The sequence below is a fragment of the Parasteatoda tepidariorum genome, chromosome 2, assembly GCF_043381705.1.
Source record: "Parasteatoda tepidariorum isolate YZ-2023 chromosome 2, CAS_Ptep_4.0, whole genome shotgun sequence".
NCBI classification, from domain to species: Eukaryota; Metazoa; Arthropoda; class Arachnida; order Araneae; family Theridiidae; genus Parasteatoda; species Parasteatoda tepidariorum.
Window position 1 is genome coordinate 39315018 of NC_092205.1, and position 19014 is coordinate 39334031.

Here is a 19014-nt window from a genome sequence, read left to right on the forward strand (position 1 = left end):
TTGCTGTATAAATTTATTCAGTTGAACATTTTTTTTAGTTTTAAACATTACATTGTTTTGAATAGAATCACTGAAGCTAACGATACATTTTGCGATTTTAAAATATTTGATAATTGACGCATACAATTTTTGTATGCATTGTTTTATATATTTTTTTATTTGAAAAATACAATATTTTAATTGGTGAACAAAAAAATTGGTGAATTGGTAAAACAAAGTGTTTATTTTGACACAATTGTGATTCAATAGCTTCAATAATTTTAATTCTAATCTTAAATTTTGATTTAATGCTAAGTTAAAGTAAGATTAATATTGGCTTAAGTACATCTAGTTTTTTTTTTGAATACCGTTCATGCTCCTCCTAGTTTCATTTAGAAAAATAAATAAGTAAATGAAAAAAATAAAAAAAAGTTAGGCCAAATGAGCTGAACTTTGTTCTTCTACACTATTAAAACATTACGTGTTTTTTTATTCAAATTAAATTGTAGAATTCACTGCTTAGTATTAATGATTAATTAATTTTTTGAAATTTGTTTTATAAGATGATGTAAAAATTCCTTATGTTACGGTTAATGTAACAAATTGGTGATAATTTAGGAAATTTGCAGATTTATTTATAAAATATCCAAGTTGTAAGAGAGAATGCGATACATTCTGATTTCTCAGAGGAGTTCTCAGCACCAAAAAGACGTCTCTTAACCTTAAAAAAAAATTCGAGTAAAGAATATGAAGCAAGTTTTTACCAGAAAATTGTTATTAGTTAATCAATTTACTGAATTATTAACAGTCAAATTTACCTTAAAATATTTTAAGTTAACCTCCAACTAAAATAACATTGGATCATATTTCGAATTCCCATTGAGTAAAATTATTACAAAAAACATAAACTTTTTTTTAATAATTTTTTCACCAGTAGCGTTGCCAGCTCAAACTATTTAATTTTCTTTAAACATGTAATTTGTATTTTAATGTATCACATATTATTTATCTTCCATTTATTGCTGAAATTTAATGCTCAACTAATATATTTGTCTTTTATGCGTTTCTGAAAGCATACTGATCAATGAGCATGTCCGAATGTCAATTTTTACCTTTGCAAAATTATCCGAACAAAAGTCGTAAAACACCTAAATTTAATTATTTACTTTGAGATGAGACAAATACAAACGGATTTCTGTCTCTGTAAAACAAAGTACGTACACATTTGAGAGGGTAAAATGTTTCATTAAACATGCATGCCTTTGGCTAAATTGTAAAGACCCTTGAAAATCTTAGCAAACAGCTAGGAAGATATTTAATAATGTCATTCAAATATTTCAGTGGCACTTATACATCTTGTTACATCCGAATCTTTTGGGATTAGGACTTGTAAATGAGTTTCAATTAATGTCATATGGAGATATTTTTAAAGAACTCAAATGATTAGTAACAAACAATGATTTCTCATTTGTTGCTTTGAGAAGAACTTACTTTTGCAATTTAAGCTTTGTAAATATTTAAATAAAAGAAAAAAATTGCTCAGAGTTTTGTTAATGAGTACTTTAGATAATGTCTTATATTAGTTAATTACATTCTGCAAGTAAACTACCGAGAATAAGTCAGAACTTTAATACAAATTCCGTAAATGTTGAAAGAGAATTATTCCCCACGGCAATAAAGCGCAATGATCGTGATTTATTTGACCCAAGGTAAACTTTTAGATTTTCTGAATCCCTGTCGATTTTGGTATTCCATATATTTTCTCAAATATTAATTCAGTATCAAATCAGATGTTAATTAAAAATAAATTTCGCACTTAATAAAGCACTACTCAGTGTGATTTTATATTTCATAACCGGAATTAAACAGTCGATTTTGGTATTCCATATATTTTTCTCAAATATTAATTCAGTATTAAATCAGATGTTAATTTATTTTTATATTTACAATTTAATAAAGCAACACTCAGTGTGATTTTATATTTCATAACCGTAATTAAACAGTCGATTTTGGTATTCCATATATTTTTCTCAAATATTAATTCACCATCAAATCAGATGTTAATTTTTTTTATATTAACAATTTAATTAAGCACCACTCAGTGTGATTTTATATTTTATAACCGTAATTGAACAGCCGACCCAATTTTGGGTTCACGACTACTAATGCTGAACTCTGTAGCGTTATATACTTTTAAACCCTATGCAGAAGACAAGCGAACTCCTTGATCAAATAATACGAGAAATATGCTTCCGTGGAAGACTTTTCATGGAACTCACAGGATTTGCGTCGTATGGAGAGGAAAACCACGAAAATCTCACTGTTAGCGTGATGGTAAGTGGAATCTAAGCCAAGATCCCTCTACCACTGAGGATATTTTACTTTGGCCCTGTGGTTGTTGCGAGACGGGTGTGGAATTTGTATCGAACAATCATCTCTGGGATTCGAAACCAGTTAACCTAATTCGAAGGCTCTATCCTCTGAGCCACCACAGATCCGTTAAGTGCAATTAAAAAAGTTAATTATTTTTTGGCATTGCATTTCTTATTACATCGTGAAAATTCCAAAGCAAATTACGATATAAAGTCGCGGCACTCTGGGTGATGGTACTTTTGACCGAAAAATCAATTTTTACCGGAACATGTTGCGGAACGAATACTCAGATATAATGTGTAAATTTTTACACTAATAATTACTGTGAAATCACTGAACCCTTTTGAATAAATAAATGTTACTGCAGAAATTTTGGTATACTATTTTACAGTAAAATAAATATTCGGTAAAATGGATTTTATGGATAATGCCCCCAAAGTGTCAATACTTTATACTGTAATTTGGAATGGAATTTTTAACAGTGTGGAGTGAATATTTTTTTTTGGGGGGGGGGGCGGGTTTATACGGCTAAGCTTGTCGTGAAAACTTTTATCTTGGTTTTATTTAAATATGAATTAAATTTGATTTGGTCAAAATATTAACTTTTTCAGTTAAAAATACCGTTAAAATATATTTAGTATTTGGCTAAAAGTTAAAAATGCGTTACTCTATCTGAAAAAAACTCAAATTATGCACAATAATAATTGCTGCATACTTAGCAAAATGATGTCCGGAGCCATATTGTTATGCATCTTTATAACTTTGAGACAATTTCTTAGGAAAATGAATTGAAATCTCACAAAATAATATTTCCCACCCAGAACTACTTTTGCGGTGGTTATCGCTTTTGAAACATTCTGGCAGAAACAAAATTTCCCTCTTGCAAATAACTAAATTATAAAAATATATGGTATAAAGCCATTTTCGATGTCCGTAAAATCAAATTTTATCGTAAAATCCATTTTTCCCGTGAAGTATTTTACTGTAATTTTTAAAGTAATATTTATTTATATATATTGATTCAATGATTTTACGGTAATTATTACTATAAAAAGCACGGAATGTCAGATTTTTCTTCCGTAGCATGTTCCGGTGAAAATTTATTTTACGGTAAAAAATATCGCAACCTTACGTGCCGATACTTTTAATAAAATTTGATCCAGAATTCTTAGAGTGTTATTAAAACAGATTATTTCCTTGATTGCATTTGAATTAGGTTTTTAGCTATTAAGAGTAAAATTCATTTGAATCATTACTAAGAAGATTTCATTAACATNGTGCTCCTCTTAGTTTCATTTTCAAAAGTATAAATAAATAGAAAGCATTTTCAAATAAATAAATAGAAAATAAAAGCGTAACCAAATGAGCTGAGCTTTGTTCTTTCACTCTAATAAGACATTACGTTCTTTTTGTTTCAAATTAAATTGCAGAACTCACTGCTTAGTAATAATGATTAACTAATATTTTCAAATTTGTTTTATAAGATAATGTAAAAATTCTTTATGTCACGGTTAGTGTAACAAATTGGTGATAATTTAGGAAATGTGGAGATTTATTTATAAAATATCCTAGTTGTAAGAGATAATGCAGTAGATTCTGATTTCTCAGAGAAGTTCTCAGTACCAAAAAGACGTTTCTAAACCTTAAAAACATATTCGAGAAAAGAATATCAAGCAAGTTTTTACCAGAAAATTCTTATTTGTTAATAAATTTACTGAATTTATTAACAGTCAAATTTATCTTAAAATATTTAAAGTTAACCTCCAACTAAAATAACAATGGATCATACTTTGAATTCTCATTTAGTAAAATTATTACAAAAAACATAAACTTTTTTAAATAATTTTTTCATAAGTAGCGTTGCCAGCTCAAACTATTTAATTTTCTTTAAACATGTAATTGGTATTTTTATGTATTACATATTATTTATCTTCCATTTATTCCTGAAATTTAATGCTCAACTAATATATTTTTTATTTTTAAAATTCAATAAAAAATCTAATGTTTTGAGGAAAAGGCTTGTCTTCAACGTTTCTCAAAGCATACTGATCAATGAGCATGTCAGAATGTCAATTTTTACCTTAGCAAAATTCTCCAAACAAAAGTCGTAAAATACTTAAATTTAATTATTTACTTTGAGATGAGACAAATACAAATGGATTTCTGTCTCTGTAAAACAAAGTACGTACACATTTGAGAGGGTAAAATGTTTCATTAAACATGCATGCCTTTGGCTAAATTGTAAAGACCCTTGAAAATCTTAGCAAACAGCTAAGAAGATATTTAATAATGTCATTCAAGTATTTCAGTGGCACTCACACATCTTGTTACATCCGAATCTTTTGGGATTAGGACTTGTAAATGAGTTTCAATTAATGCCATATGGAGATATTTTTAAAGAACTCAAATGAATAGTAACATACAATGATTTCTCATTTGTTTCTTTGAGAAGATCTTACTTTTACAATTTAAGCATTGTAAATATTTAAATGAAAGAAAAAAATACTGAGAGTTTTGTTAATGAGTACTTTAGATAATGTCTCATATTAGTTAATTACGCTTTGCAAGTAAACTACCGAGAATAAATCAAAACTTTAATACAAATTCTGCAAATGTTGAAAGAGAATTATTCCCCACGGCAATAATGTGCAATGATCGTGATTAATTTGACCCAAGGTAAACTTTTAGATTTTCTGAATCCCTGCCGATTTTGGTATCCCGTATATTTTTCTTAAATATTAATTCAGTATCGAATCAGAAGTTAATTAAAAATAAATTTAGCACTTAATAAAGCACTACTCAGTGTGATTTTATATTTCATAACCGTAATTAAACAGCCGATTTTGGTATTCCATATATTTTTCTTAAATATTAATTCAGTATCAAATCAGATGTTAATTTATTTTTATATTTACAATTTAATAACGTACCACTCAGTGTGATTTTATATTTTATAACCGTAATTGAACAGCCGACGCAATTTCGGGTTTACGACTACTAGTGCTGAACTATGTAGCCCTAAACTTTTGAACCCAATGCAGAAGACAAGGAAACTCCTTGTTCAAATAATAATTTGCTTTCATGGAGGACTTTTCATGGAACTAACTGCATTTGCGTTGTATGGAAAGGAAAACCACGAAAATCTCTCACAGTTAGAGGGATGGTAAGGGGGCTCTAACCCAAGATCTCTTTACCACTGAGGATATTTTACGTTTGCCCTGTGGTTGGCCCTGTGGTTGCGGAATTCGTATCCAACAGCCATCTCTGGGATTCGAACCCGGTTAACCTAATTAGAAGGCAAATGCTCTATCCTCTGAGCCACCACAGATCCGCTAAGTGTAATTAAAAAAGTTAATAAATTTTTAGCATTGCATTTATAGCTTATTACATTGTGAAAATTCCAAAGCAAATTACGATATAAAATCGCGGCACTCTGAGTGCCGGTACTTTTAACCGAAAAATCAATTTTTAACGGAACATGTTCCTGAACGAATACTCAGATATACTGTGTAAATTTTTACAATAATTATTACTGCGAAATCACTGAACCCTTTTGAATAAATAAACGTTACTGCAGAAATTTTTGTATAATATTTTACAGTAAAAATAGATACTTCGGTAAAATAGATTTACGGGTAATGCCCCCAAAGTGCAAATACTTTACACTGTAATTTGGAATGGATTTTCTAATAGTGTGGAGTGAATATTTTTTTTGGGAGGGGGGGGGAATTATACGGCTAAGCTTGTCGTGAAAACGTTTATCTTGGTTATATTTAAATATAAATTAAATTTGATTTGGCCAAAATATTAACTTTTTCAGTCAAAAGTACGGATAAAATATATTTAGTATTTGGCTTAAAGTTAAAAATGCGTTACTCTATCTGAAAAAAACTCAAATTATGCACTAAAATATTTGCTGTATACTTAGCAAAATCATGTCCGGAGCCATATTGTTATGCATCTTCATAACTTTGAGACAATTTTTTAGGAAAATGAATTGAAATCTCACAAAAAAATATTTTCGACTCAGAACTATTTTTGTGGTTGTAATCGCTTTTGAAACATTCTGGCAAAAACAAAATTTCCCTCTTACAAATTCTCTACTAAATTATAAAAATATATGGTATAAAGCCACTTTCGATGTCCGTAAAATCCATTTTCGCCGTAAAATATTTTATTGTAATTTTTAAAGTTATACTTATTTATATATATCAATTCAGTGATTTTACGGTAATTATTACTATAAAAAGTACGGAATGTCAGATTTTTCTTCCGTAACATGTTCCGGTGAAAATTGATTTTACGGTAAAAAATATCGCCACCCTAAATGACAGTACGTTTTACCGCAATTTGATCTGGATTTTTTTTACAGTGATTGATAAGATTAATTTTAACTTTTCAATGTCATGTTCATTCATGATTACATCTATGCAAAACTTTGCTTGCTATTTTTTGCCTGAATCAAAAGTTTTTACGTTATTATAAACTATCGCAAATTAATTTAAACTTTAATTTGAAATGGCTAACAGCTATTTTATTATTAGTGACACAAGTATCACATTATGGTTATTTTTTTCTTTAATAATAAGAATTATCAGCTACATTTTTGAAGTTAATTTCTTACAAATTAGATGTCTTATTTGACGTATGGAACGGATTGAAATTAAATCATCAAAATTATTGAAAAGAAAAACACTATTACAAATTGTTCTTGAAATTAAATTTAAAGCGATTTAAGTTATAATATACTTTGAAAGTTACAATTGTACTAAATTTTATTTCTAATAATGAGTGATCTAATAATAAGTAAACTAATACGAGAATATTTTGATGTTCCTTATACATTTTCATGAAAGTGTCATCTACTTATATACTAATTATTAAATTATGTATATTTTTACTTTATTTCAAATAAATGTAAGCGAAAAAATAAGAAATTCCTTGCGTATTATTTTATTACTATTTTCACAACTTGTTAAAGTATTTTTCAAGAAAAATCTTGAGTCAAGCTTGCTTTTGAAATTTAAAATAATGTGTGTTACAACGGGTAATATCTCAAAAAAGTTTTCATTTTATTTTTCAACAATCTAGAAAGGGCAAATTTCAAATAAATATTACAAATATATTTTAAATTATTCTTATATTTTATTCATATTTTTCTTAAAGGAATAAAGCTTTTCAGATAAAAAACTAAAATCACTTATTCTCAGATGAATTTCGACTATTTCAAAACTGAAATTAAAAATAAAATAGAATATTCATGGAAGAACAAAAGTATATTTAATAAAAGAAAAGTATTTAAAAAAATTAAAATATCGTTCATAAAACAGTGTATTAAAATTATAAAGTAAGATACAGATTTTTTTAATGTTTTTTTCAATTAATTTTATTTATTAATTATCAAACAACAGTTTTTGAAATATAGATTATTAAAATAATCATAAGCACCGATTGATTAAATGACATTAAAAGCACTCTAAACTAATTCTGTTTTCCAGTTTCTGACTCTCTTGACTTTCATAAATTTGGTAAAAACTTAATAAATATCTATAGTGTTTTCTCATCAAACCTGAATGTATTTTTTTCCGAAAAATAAATATTTCATAATCTAATTCAACTTTTTCACGGAAAGAATAAATCACATTATATTCGAATTAATTTATAATATTCATTATGCATTAGTTTGTAAAACTTAATTTATTGATTTAATTTAGTATCGAATAATATAGTATTTGGTAAAGGCTTGTGCTATTGTTTCTTTCTCTTGACTTAAAAAGAAAGTTATCTACATCTAATAGTTATTTTTTAAGCACAAAAATATGGTGGCAAGAAACAAAAGAACTATTGCCTTAAATTTTGCATAATATACGTCAATTATTTAAATATATGAATCTAAAAATAAATTCCCTACGTATTCCCCTAACGAAAGGGAAAATGAGCAACTGAAATAGTAAGAGCGCATGCGCCAGTCAGAACAGCGAGATCATAGCTATCCATCCTGTTTCTCTTCCCAGTGCGTGAATCGGTCGAGGTACTGCAAAGAGCAGAAAGATCGCATCTTATTTTCCCTTATTATTCCAAGCTCCTAAATCAGTGAGTGAGTGAAAATCTTCCTCTCGCATCCTATCCCTGGATGCGGATGCTTTCTTAATGTGAGCGCTATCTCAGAATGCAAATCATTTTATTAGCATTATCTTCCGTTGAACTTCCGAAAAAATTGGTTACAATATTGATTAACACACCAGATAACAAGCATTTATAACTTCACAATTACTTCCTGAAAAATGTCAAAGTTTATCTGATGAAACTTTGGACTAATAAAAACGTAAATGATTTAATAGATTAAATCATTCTTTATTATTGGGAAGATGTTGGTTTTTAACCAATTTATACTGAAGATAAAACTGAAACTTTTCGAATTAAAATGACACAAACTTAAATAATAAGTGCAGTTCCGTAAACTCAAGTAGATTTCACACTTTTAAGTTATTTTTTCTTTATTCTTAATGAAATCAAATGTTAAGTTTTTCATTACGTTTCAGTTGAAAATTCGTGACACTTCGTCATCATAATTGAATTTTACTTTTTTTTTTAAATATTATAGTTCAAACAGAATTTATACACTAAAAGACATATAAAAATTGTAGTAGGCGACATTATGGAATATATGTGTGTGCATATTCTTAAATAACGAATACTTGACAGCTCAGTGTGTTAAAATTTAGTTCCTTTATTGTGAAATAATTCATACTTGAATTTAAAAGCTCATATTCATCATGATACCATTTAGATGTAGACCCAACTACACATTTGATTGGAGCTTAAACCGTTGGATAGTTTTCTGCTTACAGACACTGACTTTGGAGTGCATCTTAGTATCTTTACGTCATGTGGAACCAGAGTTAAGACAATTGAGTTCACGTGTTGTATCCACTCGCTATGGCTCCTTGCGTGGATTCATGAGTACTTTATCTAATCGCCAACTTCAAAATGTGGAAGTCTTTTTGGGTGTTCCATACGCAGGTGCCCCGAAAGGTCCACTGCGGTTTATGCCACCAGTTACTTCCCCTCACTGGAAGAGTGTGAGGTTAGCTGACCAATACGGGCCAGTTTGTCCTCAAAAATTCCCTGACATTTCGAATGAAACAGAAGCTCTTCAAAGGATGCCTCTTGGAAGATATAAGTATTTGAAAAGACTGCTTCCACAATTAACAAATCAAAGTGAAGATTGTCTTTACCTCAATATATATGTTCCAGGGACAGGTATGTAAAACATTAATTTTTGTAATTCTAAGCGATTCTCTCTAAGCGATTTTTCGTGTATAATTTCGGTGAAGCATTTTAAAATTTCTAGGGTTTAAATTTAGTGTACAAATGATGAATTTATCGAATTGGTTATGATATATTCAATATAAAAAAATGCTATATGATGCAAAAAACGTCAACAAAATTTTAGTAATTAAGTTTTTTGTTAAATACACATCCTTAACAAAAAGCGCCTCATTCATTACATTAAATGGTTATTATTTTGTACTGCAAGAATCATGTTGGCAAGAAAAGAAATATTTTTACGTAAAATTTATGGATTTCATATATATGCAAGACAAAAGATATTTTTTGAATAAAAATGCAAATTAAATTACGCTTTTGAAAACGAAAAAATCCTACATTATACAATATTAATTACAATAAAAATCATACATAGTAAATATTTTTAGAAAAACGTAGTTATACAAAATAAAAAAATCAACAATAATAATTTTAGGATATTTAATTTTTAAAACTAAAGCATAAAGTCTTTTTTAAAAACAAATACACTTATATGGTCAGGGAGATATATATCTCCTTGACTATATTATTATAATTAATGACCTTATAATTAAATATTAAAGTGTGATTGACCATATAGAAAAAATTTGAATAATGACTGAGCAGTAAAAAAAAAGAAAAAGAAATAAATTTTATTTATTATTTTTTCATGTTTTTTTATCATGTTATTTTCATGTTATATAAAGATAATTCTCATTTTCATAAATTGGCGTAAGAAAAATCCTTAACCTCTGATCAAGACTTTTAGCAGTGAATATAAGAAAATCAAATGCTATTGGTAAAGACATGACATGAGTTATTAAATTTTGTGCTTGTTTGCGATTGATTTAAAGCCTTATAATATTTAATTTGTAATTGATTTAAAACCTCATAATATTTAATTTATAATTGATTTAAAACCTAAATTGTGTAATTGATTTAAAACCTAAATTGTGTAATTAATTTAAAACCTTATACAAAATTAAAATACGTAAGGAAAATATTAACTACCATTCGGTAGCTTACATCTTACACTAAATTCTGGATATGATCTTAATTTCACTTTCTGTAAATGTGATTTTATTTTATTGACATATTGATATTTTCGTAACGTTATTCAAATGTCTAGTTTCCTTTTATGTTTTTTTCTTTTTTGGTAAAAACTGAAGAAACTATTCATAAAATTTTTTTATAAATTATATTAATATATTTTGCTATTTTTTTTAAAAGAAATTTCAAACATTCATGGATAACAGACCAGTTTAATCTAAGTACTGAAAACATTCACTTACTTTCAGTACCTTACATTTTACTAGAAAATAAAATTTAAACTTTAAGCACAATTTCAAATATTATATACTTTTATACATTTTGAAATTTTATGTAAATAAAATTGAAAATATGGTAAAGCTTTTAAGAAAATTGAAGAAACTTAAAATGCCAGAAAGTTCAAATGCAGTAAAACGATGAAATTAACCCTTGATTGCGAAAAAAATTAATATTGCTTCAATGAATGTTAAAATCTCTGTCTCCGATGAATACAGCACAATTGGTCAGATGAATGTAGCAGCAATTATTAATTTGCATATAATGAATTGAGGTTTAATGTTTACCTACATGGAGAAAAAAGTGAGGTAAGAATGTTGAACTTTATGGTAACGATGTTTCATGATAAAAACCCTAATTCTTTTAATAAAACTATATACAATATTTAAATTATTAATATAATAGCGGTTTCCATTAATATGGTAACTGTTCTCTGAAAATTTTGGTTTACAAATCTATAATTCTTATTATCACTTATGTAATAAAAAAGCAAAACTGAAACGTTTATTAAGCCGAATAAACGTTTTTTTTCTTGCCATGCTCTAAAGTATGAAAATCTTGTCGAATTTTACCATATTTATCAGATTCTTACATACAATATAAATCAAAATTTTACTGTTAATTTTACCAAAATTATTGCTAAAGCGGTTCAATAAGAATTATCATTCTTTTTGGTATCCCCATAGAGCCAGAAACACAGTAAATTTTACCATATTCTGGTAGTTATGACAATACATTTTTTTTCTGTGTCAATGAATTTTTTTTTATCTTCCCAATGAAGCTGAATCTCAATATTTTTTTATAAATAATAATAATATTTGTTTCCACATATATCAGTGTTCTATTTTCTAATTTAATCTTATTAGTTTCTGTAACTAGTGATCAAAGATTTTTAAATGCATTTACTCTCTTTAATAGAAATTTTCTCCTAATAGAGATGGTCACTTTTCCTTATATTTTATTTTCTGTTCTTACGCGGTAATTTTACTTATTGTGTTCTATTTTTATTTGTTGTAATTTTTGTAAAATTTTTTGTATGCTCCTCACACTACTGTATTGATATATTTCGCTTTGGCCATATTGATACAATATTAGAAAGCACTCTTTTTTGAGGACATAATCATGTGGGCTGATGAAAAGATTATATCTTATTTTATCCTGATTTTTTAAAAAAAATTTATCCCTTTTTTTTCCTGATTATTTTTTCCCCAGTTGTTTGTTATTTTTTTATTATTATTTTTCTTTTTCCCCTTTTTCTCATATGCCTATAATTTTTCTTTGTTTTATCTTATTTTCATTTTGACTTTAACTGTATATACATGTATATTTAGTTAANATATATATATATATTCTGTTTTTTCTTCATATTTTATTTTCTGTTCTTACTCGGTAATTTTACTTATTGTGTTCTATTTTTATTTGTTGTAATTTTTGTAAAAATTTTTGTATGCTCCTCACACTACTGTATTGATATATTTCGCTTTGGCCATATTGATACAATATTAGAAAGCACTCTTTTTTGAGGACATAATCGTGTGGGCTGATGAAAAGATTACATCTTATATTTTCCTGATTTTTTAAAAAAATTTTATCCCTTTTTTTTCCTGGTTATTTTTCCCCCAGTTGTTTGTTATTTTTTTATTATTATTTTTCTTTTTCCCCTTTTTTTCATATGCCTATAATTTTCTTTGTTTTATCTTATTTTCATTTTGACTTTAACTGTATATACATGTATATTGAGTTAAGAACACTAAAAATCTATATTCTTGAACAGAATGAAATATATGTGCATAACTGCAAGTTTTCTTCACCTCCTTTGCTTATTGATAAATTTCTATGAAACATATGATAGTCAATATTTTAAGTAAAGATATTATTAATTATTCAATTCATAATTTTGAGCTTTTTGTTTTTACATTAATAACCAATATTAGACTTTATTCGCAGCGTCACCTTGTATTAATCTCATTTGAACAGTTGCTTTTTTGAAAAAAATAGTGACTCCTAAATTCTATTACTTTTAAATACATTTCAACTTGTTATGCACTGGAGATATTTTATCTGTTCTTCGTGCCTTATTAAGCTTCTATTCTTTTGTTGTATCAATTTGTGAGATAATTTGTGAATAATTTCCTCTTATTTATCTGGAATAAATACCATAATTATTTTAATTATTAAATATTTTTTCCTCGAACTGTTTTTTTTTACTTTATTCATTTTCATCAGAAAAAACCTCTTTCAAAACAGGAAAAAAAACAAAATATGTTCTAATTAAATTTCCTGAGCAACAAATATGAAAAAGTTCAGGAATTCTTTTTCATCTGGTTTATGTTTAAAAGAACTCTGGTATTAGAAAGAATAGCAAAAATGAATGTTAAGTTTAATATATATATTAATAGGAACATTGAAAAATGAAAAACATTTTTTGAAGTAAAGACATATTAGTGATGCTGAAAAATATCTAGAGTATATAAACTAATTATTAAAACTCGCCTCACAGTACACAACTAAATATAAGAAACTCTTAACAACCGAAATCAACAAGCTTTAAAATAATCGAACCTTAACGTAAATAATTGTATTTGCTTTTTTAATTGAATTTAGAACACATGTTAATTGTTAAAAAGGAATATTTTTTGTAATACAAAATCATTTACGAAATATTTGTAATTCAAGATCTAATAAACACAAAAATTTCATACAAGAGCTAACTATAAAAGCTTACATATTAATTGATGCATGGCTGTGTGAAAACGTTTTTGCTTTTGCTGAATTAGTTCAAAAATGTACAGAGATATATGAGAAATGAAAAAGGCCTTTAATCGATTCACACTTTCCTAATCCTGAATGAATTCCAAAGCCTAAATAAATTGCTAGTAATTCGAATTATTTTTTTTAGATTGCTTCAACCCTTTTTTTCTTATTTTGTGGGTAAATAACTCAAAATTGTTAAAATAAATTATATTTATCTACATGAAGTATGGGGTGTGATTTTATTATTTACTTCAACGTTTGTAATTATTGTTAAAGATGTGATTTTTCTTTACTTCAGTTGCTTTAATTGCTTGCTTATAAAATTTATATTATAGCAAATCGTAAAATTTCAATTGGTATGTGTCGTAATTTAAAAAACGGACGTTAGAATGAGTGAGCAACTCTCTTGGATTTCGTCCCACATTTTACATTTTATTTGCGTTATTCAAATCTTTATTTATTTGTTTATAATAAAATTAAAACATTTAATTTTCCGTCGGACATACTGCACACAAGATTTTTTGTTGTATTCATTTTTATATTTACAATAACTATAGTTATTGACACAATGATTCCTCCTTGAACCTCAGGATTTCTGTACATGTTTGAAGTGAACAAAATGCTTAAAACCCAAAGAAAACTTGCTAGAAATCTATTGTCAAATTGTAGGTCTATCAAAATTAAAATTAGTTTGAAATTTGAATGTATTAGTTCAATTATCAAAAATATAACATTATAAAGTAATTTTGTATTACCATTACTACCATTATTACTATTAGTATTATTACTATCATAAACTTCTTTTATAAATAATTAGAAATATTAGTTTTATACTTGATATTTAGCACATAGGAAATATTAGAATTATATTTGGTTTTTTGACCTTTCATTTAATTCTTGTGCCCTTTAATTAATAAATATCAAATAGTTGGGATGGCTCTGAGCTGTAGTGAAAAGAAGAAGAATATGACATGAAAAAAAATTTAAAAAACTGCAAAATTCAATCAAAATAAACGTGACAAAAATCTTTAAAAATTGACAGGCCTAAATCATTAAATGTTATGCATGTCACTTTTGAAAGACGCTAGGGGAAAATGCGCTTATGTTAGAAGTTCAGTACGGAAATGAAGCGCTTAAAATTTTAATTTTAAGAATAAAAGTAAAGGAATTTTTTCTTTGTCAGATTAAAAAGATTATAAAAGTATCTTTACTTTTGATTATTCCATGGTAATACGTTTTTCACATTTTTATGGTCTCATGCCAATCTTCTGAAAGCATTAGAAGTTTTGATAAGTGTTAAAAAGTTGTTACATTTTCTTAAAACTTACGCGGAAATGATTGGAACAAGCACATAAGTACAATAACTGTCTATTTTATAGTTCTTTTCAGTTTTAAATTTTGTTTGGTCATAAGAAATTACTAATTCAGTGTAAAGCGGTAAGGAAATGACTGAAACTAATATTTTCATTGCACATTAAGCTGCAAATGAGTGCTCTGGATAGTCAGAAATTTACAGAAATTTCTATTACAATATTCATTCCTAAGAATATGAAAACAATTTCATAAAAAAATATGCAGCAGTTATAAATATATATTTTAAACATATGGTGACTGATTTAGTGATTTAATTTGAACAACAGAAATAAGCATTTGATTTCAATGCATTTGATTTCTATTTTATAACACCCAAAAATATTTTGAGAATCTAGGTACTTACCTAAAGGTGGGAAATTAGTTTAATAATTATGAGCAATGAAGAATATAATTTAATGTATTTAAAGATTTTAACTACTTAACCAGTAAACGAAAATAGGAACAATTATGGTCCTATTTCAATTAAGTATGAGTTCTCTACATAAAGTAAGAAACTACTAAATTAGGTAGCGAAAAATTTAAATATGTTTTATTTGACTCAAACCTTTATGCTTCATACATAATAGAATCAAGTATATTTACTGAAAAAAAAGTTTTTTTTTTTGCATCTTTATTTTAACTAAAGTAAAAATTAACTAAAATACACAGAAAAAATAAAAAACATTATATGGGTAATATAAGAATCTAATTGGGGTTGAAACATTCTTAAGTGTGAGTTTACCAATTTGGGTTCACACTAAATTGGTTCATGACCAATGCCTGTTTTAACTATCGCTGTGTACCCATTTTGGAAAAAAAAGAGATAAAGCTTAAACTGGGTGACAAAAACTATTTGTGTTAAAAGATTTTTAGGCATAAGGTTACCCAATTCGAGTTTATACTAAATTAGATCTTGGCCCAGGTCTGTTTTGGTTATCACTATGCACTCATTTTCAATATCTCAAAAACAGTTCTAGAAACACGATTTGGAAACAATTCTAGGCAGTGTTTAATGTCCAATTTGGATATCGTAATATCCAATCTGAATACCACTTAGAACCTATTTTGGAGAATACTTGATACACATTTTAACTATGTTGACACTTGCTTTGCACAGTTCTTAACATCTTTTTTTGACGCAGTAATTCTTAAATTGGATGTCTTTAAAAACATTTTTGGATGTGCTAATACAAGCCACGTACAATTTATGTAACCACATAAATATATTTCTTGGCACATTTGTATTTGTGATTTATTATAAATACTGATTAACTTGCAGTTTCATTTACTTATTGCTACTACTTAAGCATTGCATTGAAATTCTAATATTAAGATACAAGTACGTATAAATATTATACACGGTAAAAAAAATTACCAACTAGCACGATTTCTAACTAATATTAAATTAAATAATTGTCTCAGTAATGTTTGAAATTTTCTCTATCATATTTAGACTGCTTGATATATAGATATGAATAAAAATACTGAAGAAATATCCCAATGTCTTACAAATTTGCTTAGGGATTTATCTCTTTCATTGAATGGTAAAATTAATTTAGAACATTTAATTTTGCCCTAATCCTTGATTAATCATCCTTGATCATTTCGATCTTCCTTCACGATAAAACTTCAAAAGCTGTTGAAACAAAATGCAATAGAAAACATCAAGTAGAAACTTTTCTTAAGGTCCATTTATAGATTAAGGTTTTCCTTTAATAACAGAGATATACAGGAAGAAAGACTTGCATTGAAGAACAAAGCATATAGTGTCTAATTTAATTTTTATTGAATTTTTATTTGATTTTAGTGGTTTAAGTAACCCAATAATTTCACCACATTTTTGCAAGTGTGTAACATAAAACTTTTCTTTCAGCAACACACTGCTTAGTAGCAAGAAAAAAGGAAATTGTATTTTGAAAGTCCAGTAAGTCACCTTAATCGAAATTACAGCTTTCACAGCTCTATTCGTTGTAAACATGGTGACGTGATACACATAGTAGAAACATGCACTCTCTTCAGTGCTGACCTCTATCAATCTTGGTGGGTCAGTCATTTGTGAAATTGTCTTCTCAATGCTTCTATATTCCTATCTAAATGAATAATAAGAGATTTGACATCTTGTTACTGTTGATCAGTTTGATAGATAAAGAAAAGTGGGAAATAATGGAAATAATTGAAATAACTACAATAGAAGATATTTATAACACAAAACTAAAATTTGATTTTGTCTAATATACTGTTAATCAGCTTGATAGATAAAGAAAAGTGGGAAATAATGGAAATAATTAAAATAATTACAATAGAAGATATTTATAACACAAAACTAAAATTTGATTTTGCCTAATAAAAGTCATTTCACATATCATTAATACTAATTCCAGCAAAACAAGCTTCAAAAATATGAATATTAACACTCTAAACTAATTTAAAAACCTAAAAACATGAGATTTAATTATTTATTCACATAAAGAAATGAGACTTTAAACATTAACTTACTATCTAGTTATCATTATAAAAATTCCAAATTTTCTGTATTTTAATTATTAATATTTTAGAATTATTTTAATAATCACAATTTTTTAATTTATCTATGAAATGAAGATCAAAAGAGTAAATAATTTTAAATTTAGTTTCCTTGTGAAATCCGTTTTTTCCCAATATAGAATAGTAAGAGTTTTTGAAATTTATAGTTGCAAATAACTACTAGGCTTTATGAAACAGAGAATTTTTATACGATTAGAAGTAAACAACTAAAGAGTTTTAAAAAATAATGTAAAATAAATTGTTAGTAGCGAGTTTTAAAAGAATGACTCCAACATTTGCAGTAAATGTTTAACTTTTTATTTTGTCCTTTTATCTGATTGTAGCAAAATAGGTAATTTAAATAGTATTTTTGTGGCTATTAAATATGTAAAACCAAAAGTTTTCTAAGTAATGCAAATGCACAGTGAAAACATTGCCTTTTAGCACTTTACATAGATTTTTTTTTCGACTTCGAAATTTACGAAAACAAAAGATTAATTTATTAATGAAGAAAATTGCAGCTCAAAAATAAAATAGGGAGGGGGGCATTGTAAGAGTTTTTACATCTACCCCTATTTTATCTATAATTTTTTTCTTTTCACAAAAAGGGTATTCCTTTTTCTGTTATGTATCGAAATTGAGTAAATTTTCAGCATAAAACAAGCCAGTAGCAAATCTGCTGAGAACATAGTTCCCTGTTTCAGTCGGAAAAAATAACTATAGCATCACACAAAGCCTGGCATCTATCATCCATTTGTACTTCAGCTATCTCTGTGAGCTGTGTAAATTCCCAGAGAAGATAAAGAAGTTAGTAAAGATAAATAAAATACAGAACTGGCTGAAATTGAGCCAAAAAAAATTTTATAAAGCATTTTTTTTATAAAGAGTTTTTTTTTTTTGCCTATAAATAGCTGACTTAAAAAGATAAATTAAATAATTGATTTAAAAATGCAAATAGTTTTGCACATTTTATTTTAGTTAATGAAGAAATTCCGTTAAGAAGAATTATTTAATATTATATATAAACATGCCTTTTTTCGATGGACGTCCAAAAATATACAAGTTAAAGCAATGTGGGAAATATATTCCCAATAGTCAGGTCAGAAGACCGAACCAAAGTTTAACCTCTTTTAATGTTAATTTTATATTTTGCGTATTTTATCATGTCTCGCGAACTTTTAAAACTTATTGAAGCATTTTTCCAGACAGTTACGAAATTCACTTATTGAAAGAAAATTACAGGAAAACTATAACATTTATTAAATATTAACTATTTTTTAAGATTTTGTTTAAGAATAGTTGAGAAACCTTTGAATTGTACGGTATGCAATAATTTGAAAATTGGTTTCTCAGGAACTATTCGAACAATTTCGCTCAAATTTTGTATTTTTTCATGTA

General features: G+C 26.9%; 1 protein-coding gene across 1 annotated transcript in view; it reads left to right on the forward strand.

Moving 5' to 3' along the window:
- Positions 1 to 8319: 8319 nt before the first annotated feature.
- The window catches only part of LOC107451503 (neuroligin-4, X-linked), a 122148-nt gene continuing 111453 nt past the window's right edge, over positions 8320 to 19014 (forward strand). The window contains exon 1 of the mRNA XM_016067624.4: positions 8320 to 9615. Within this exon, the coding sequence (XP_015923110.1) occupies positions 9129 to 9615 (487 nt within the window). The 5' untranslated portion in view covers positions 8320 to 9128. The remainder of the gene's footprint in view (positions 9616 to 19014) is intronic.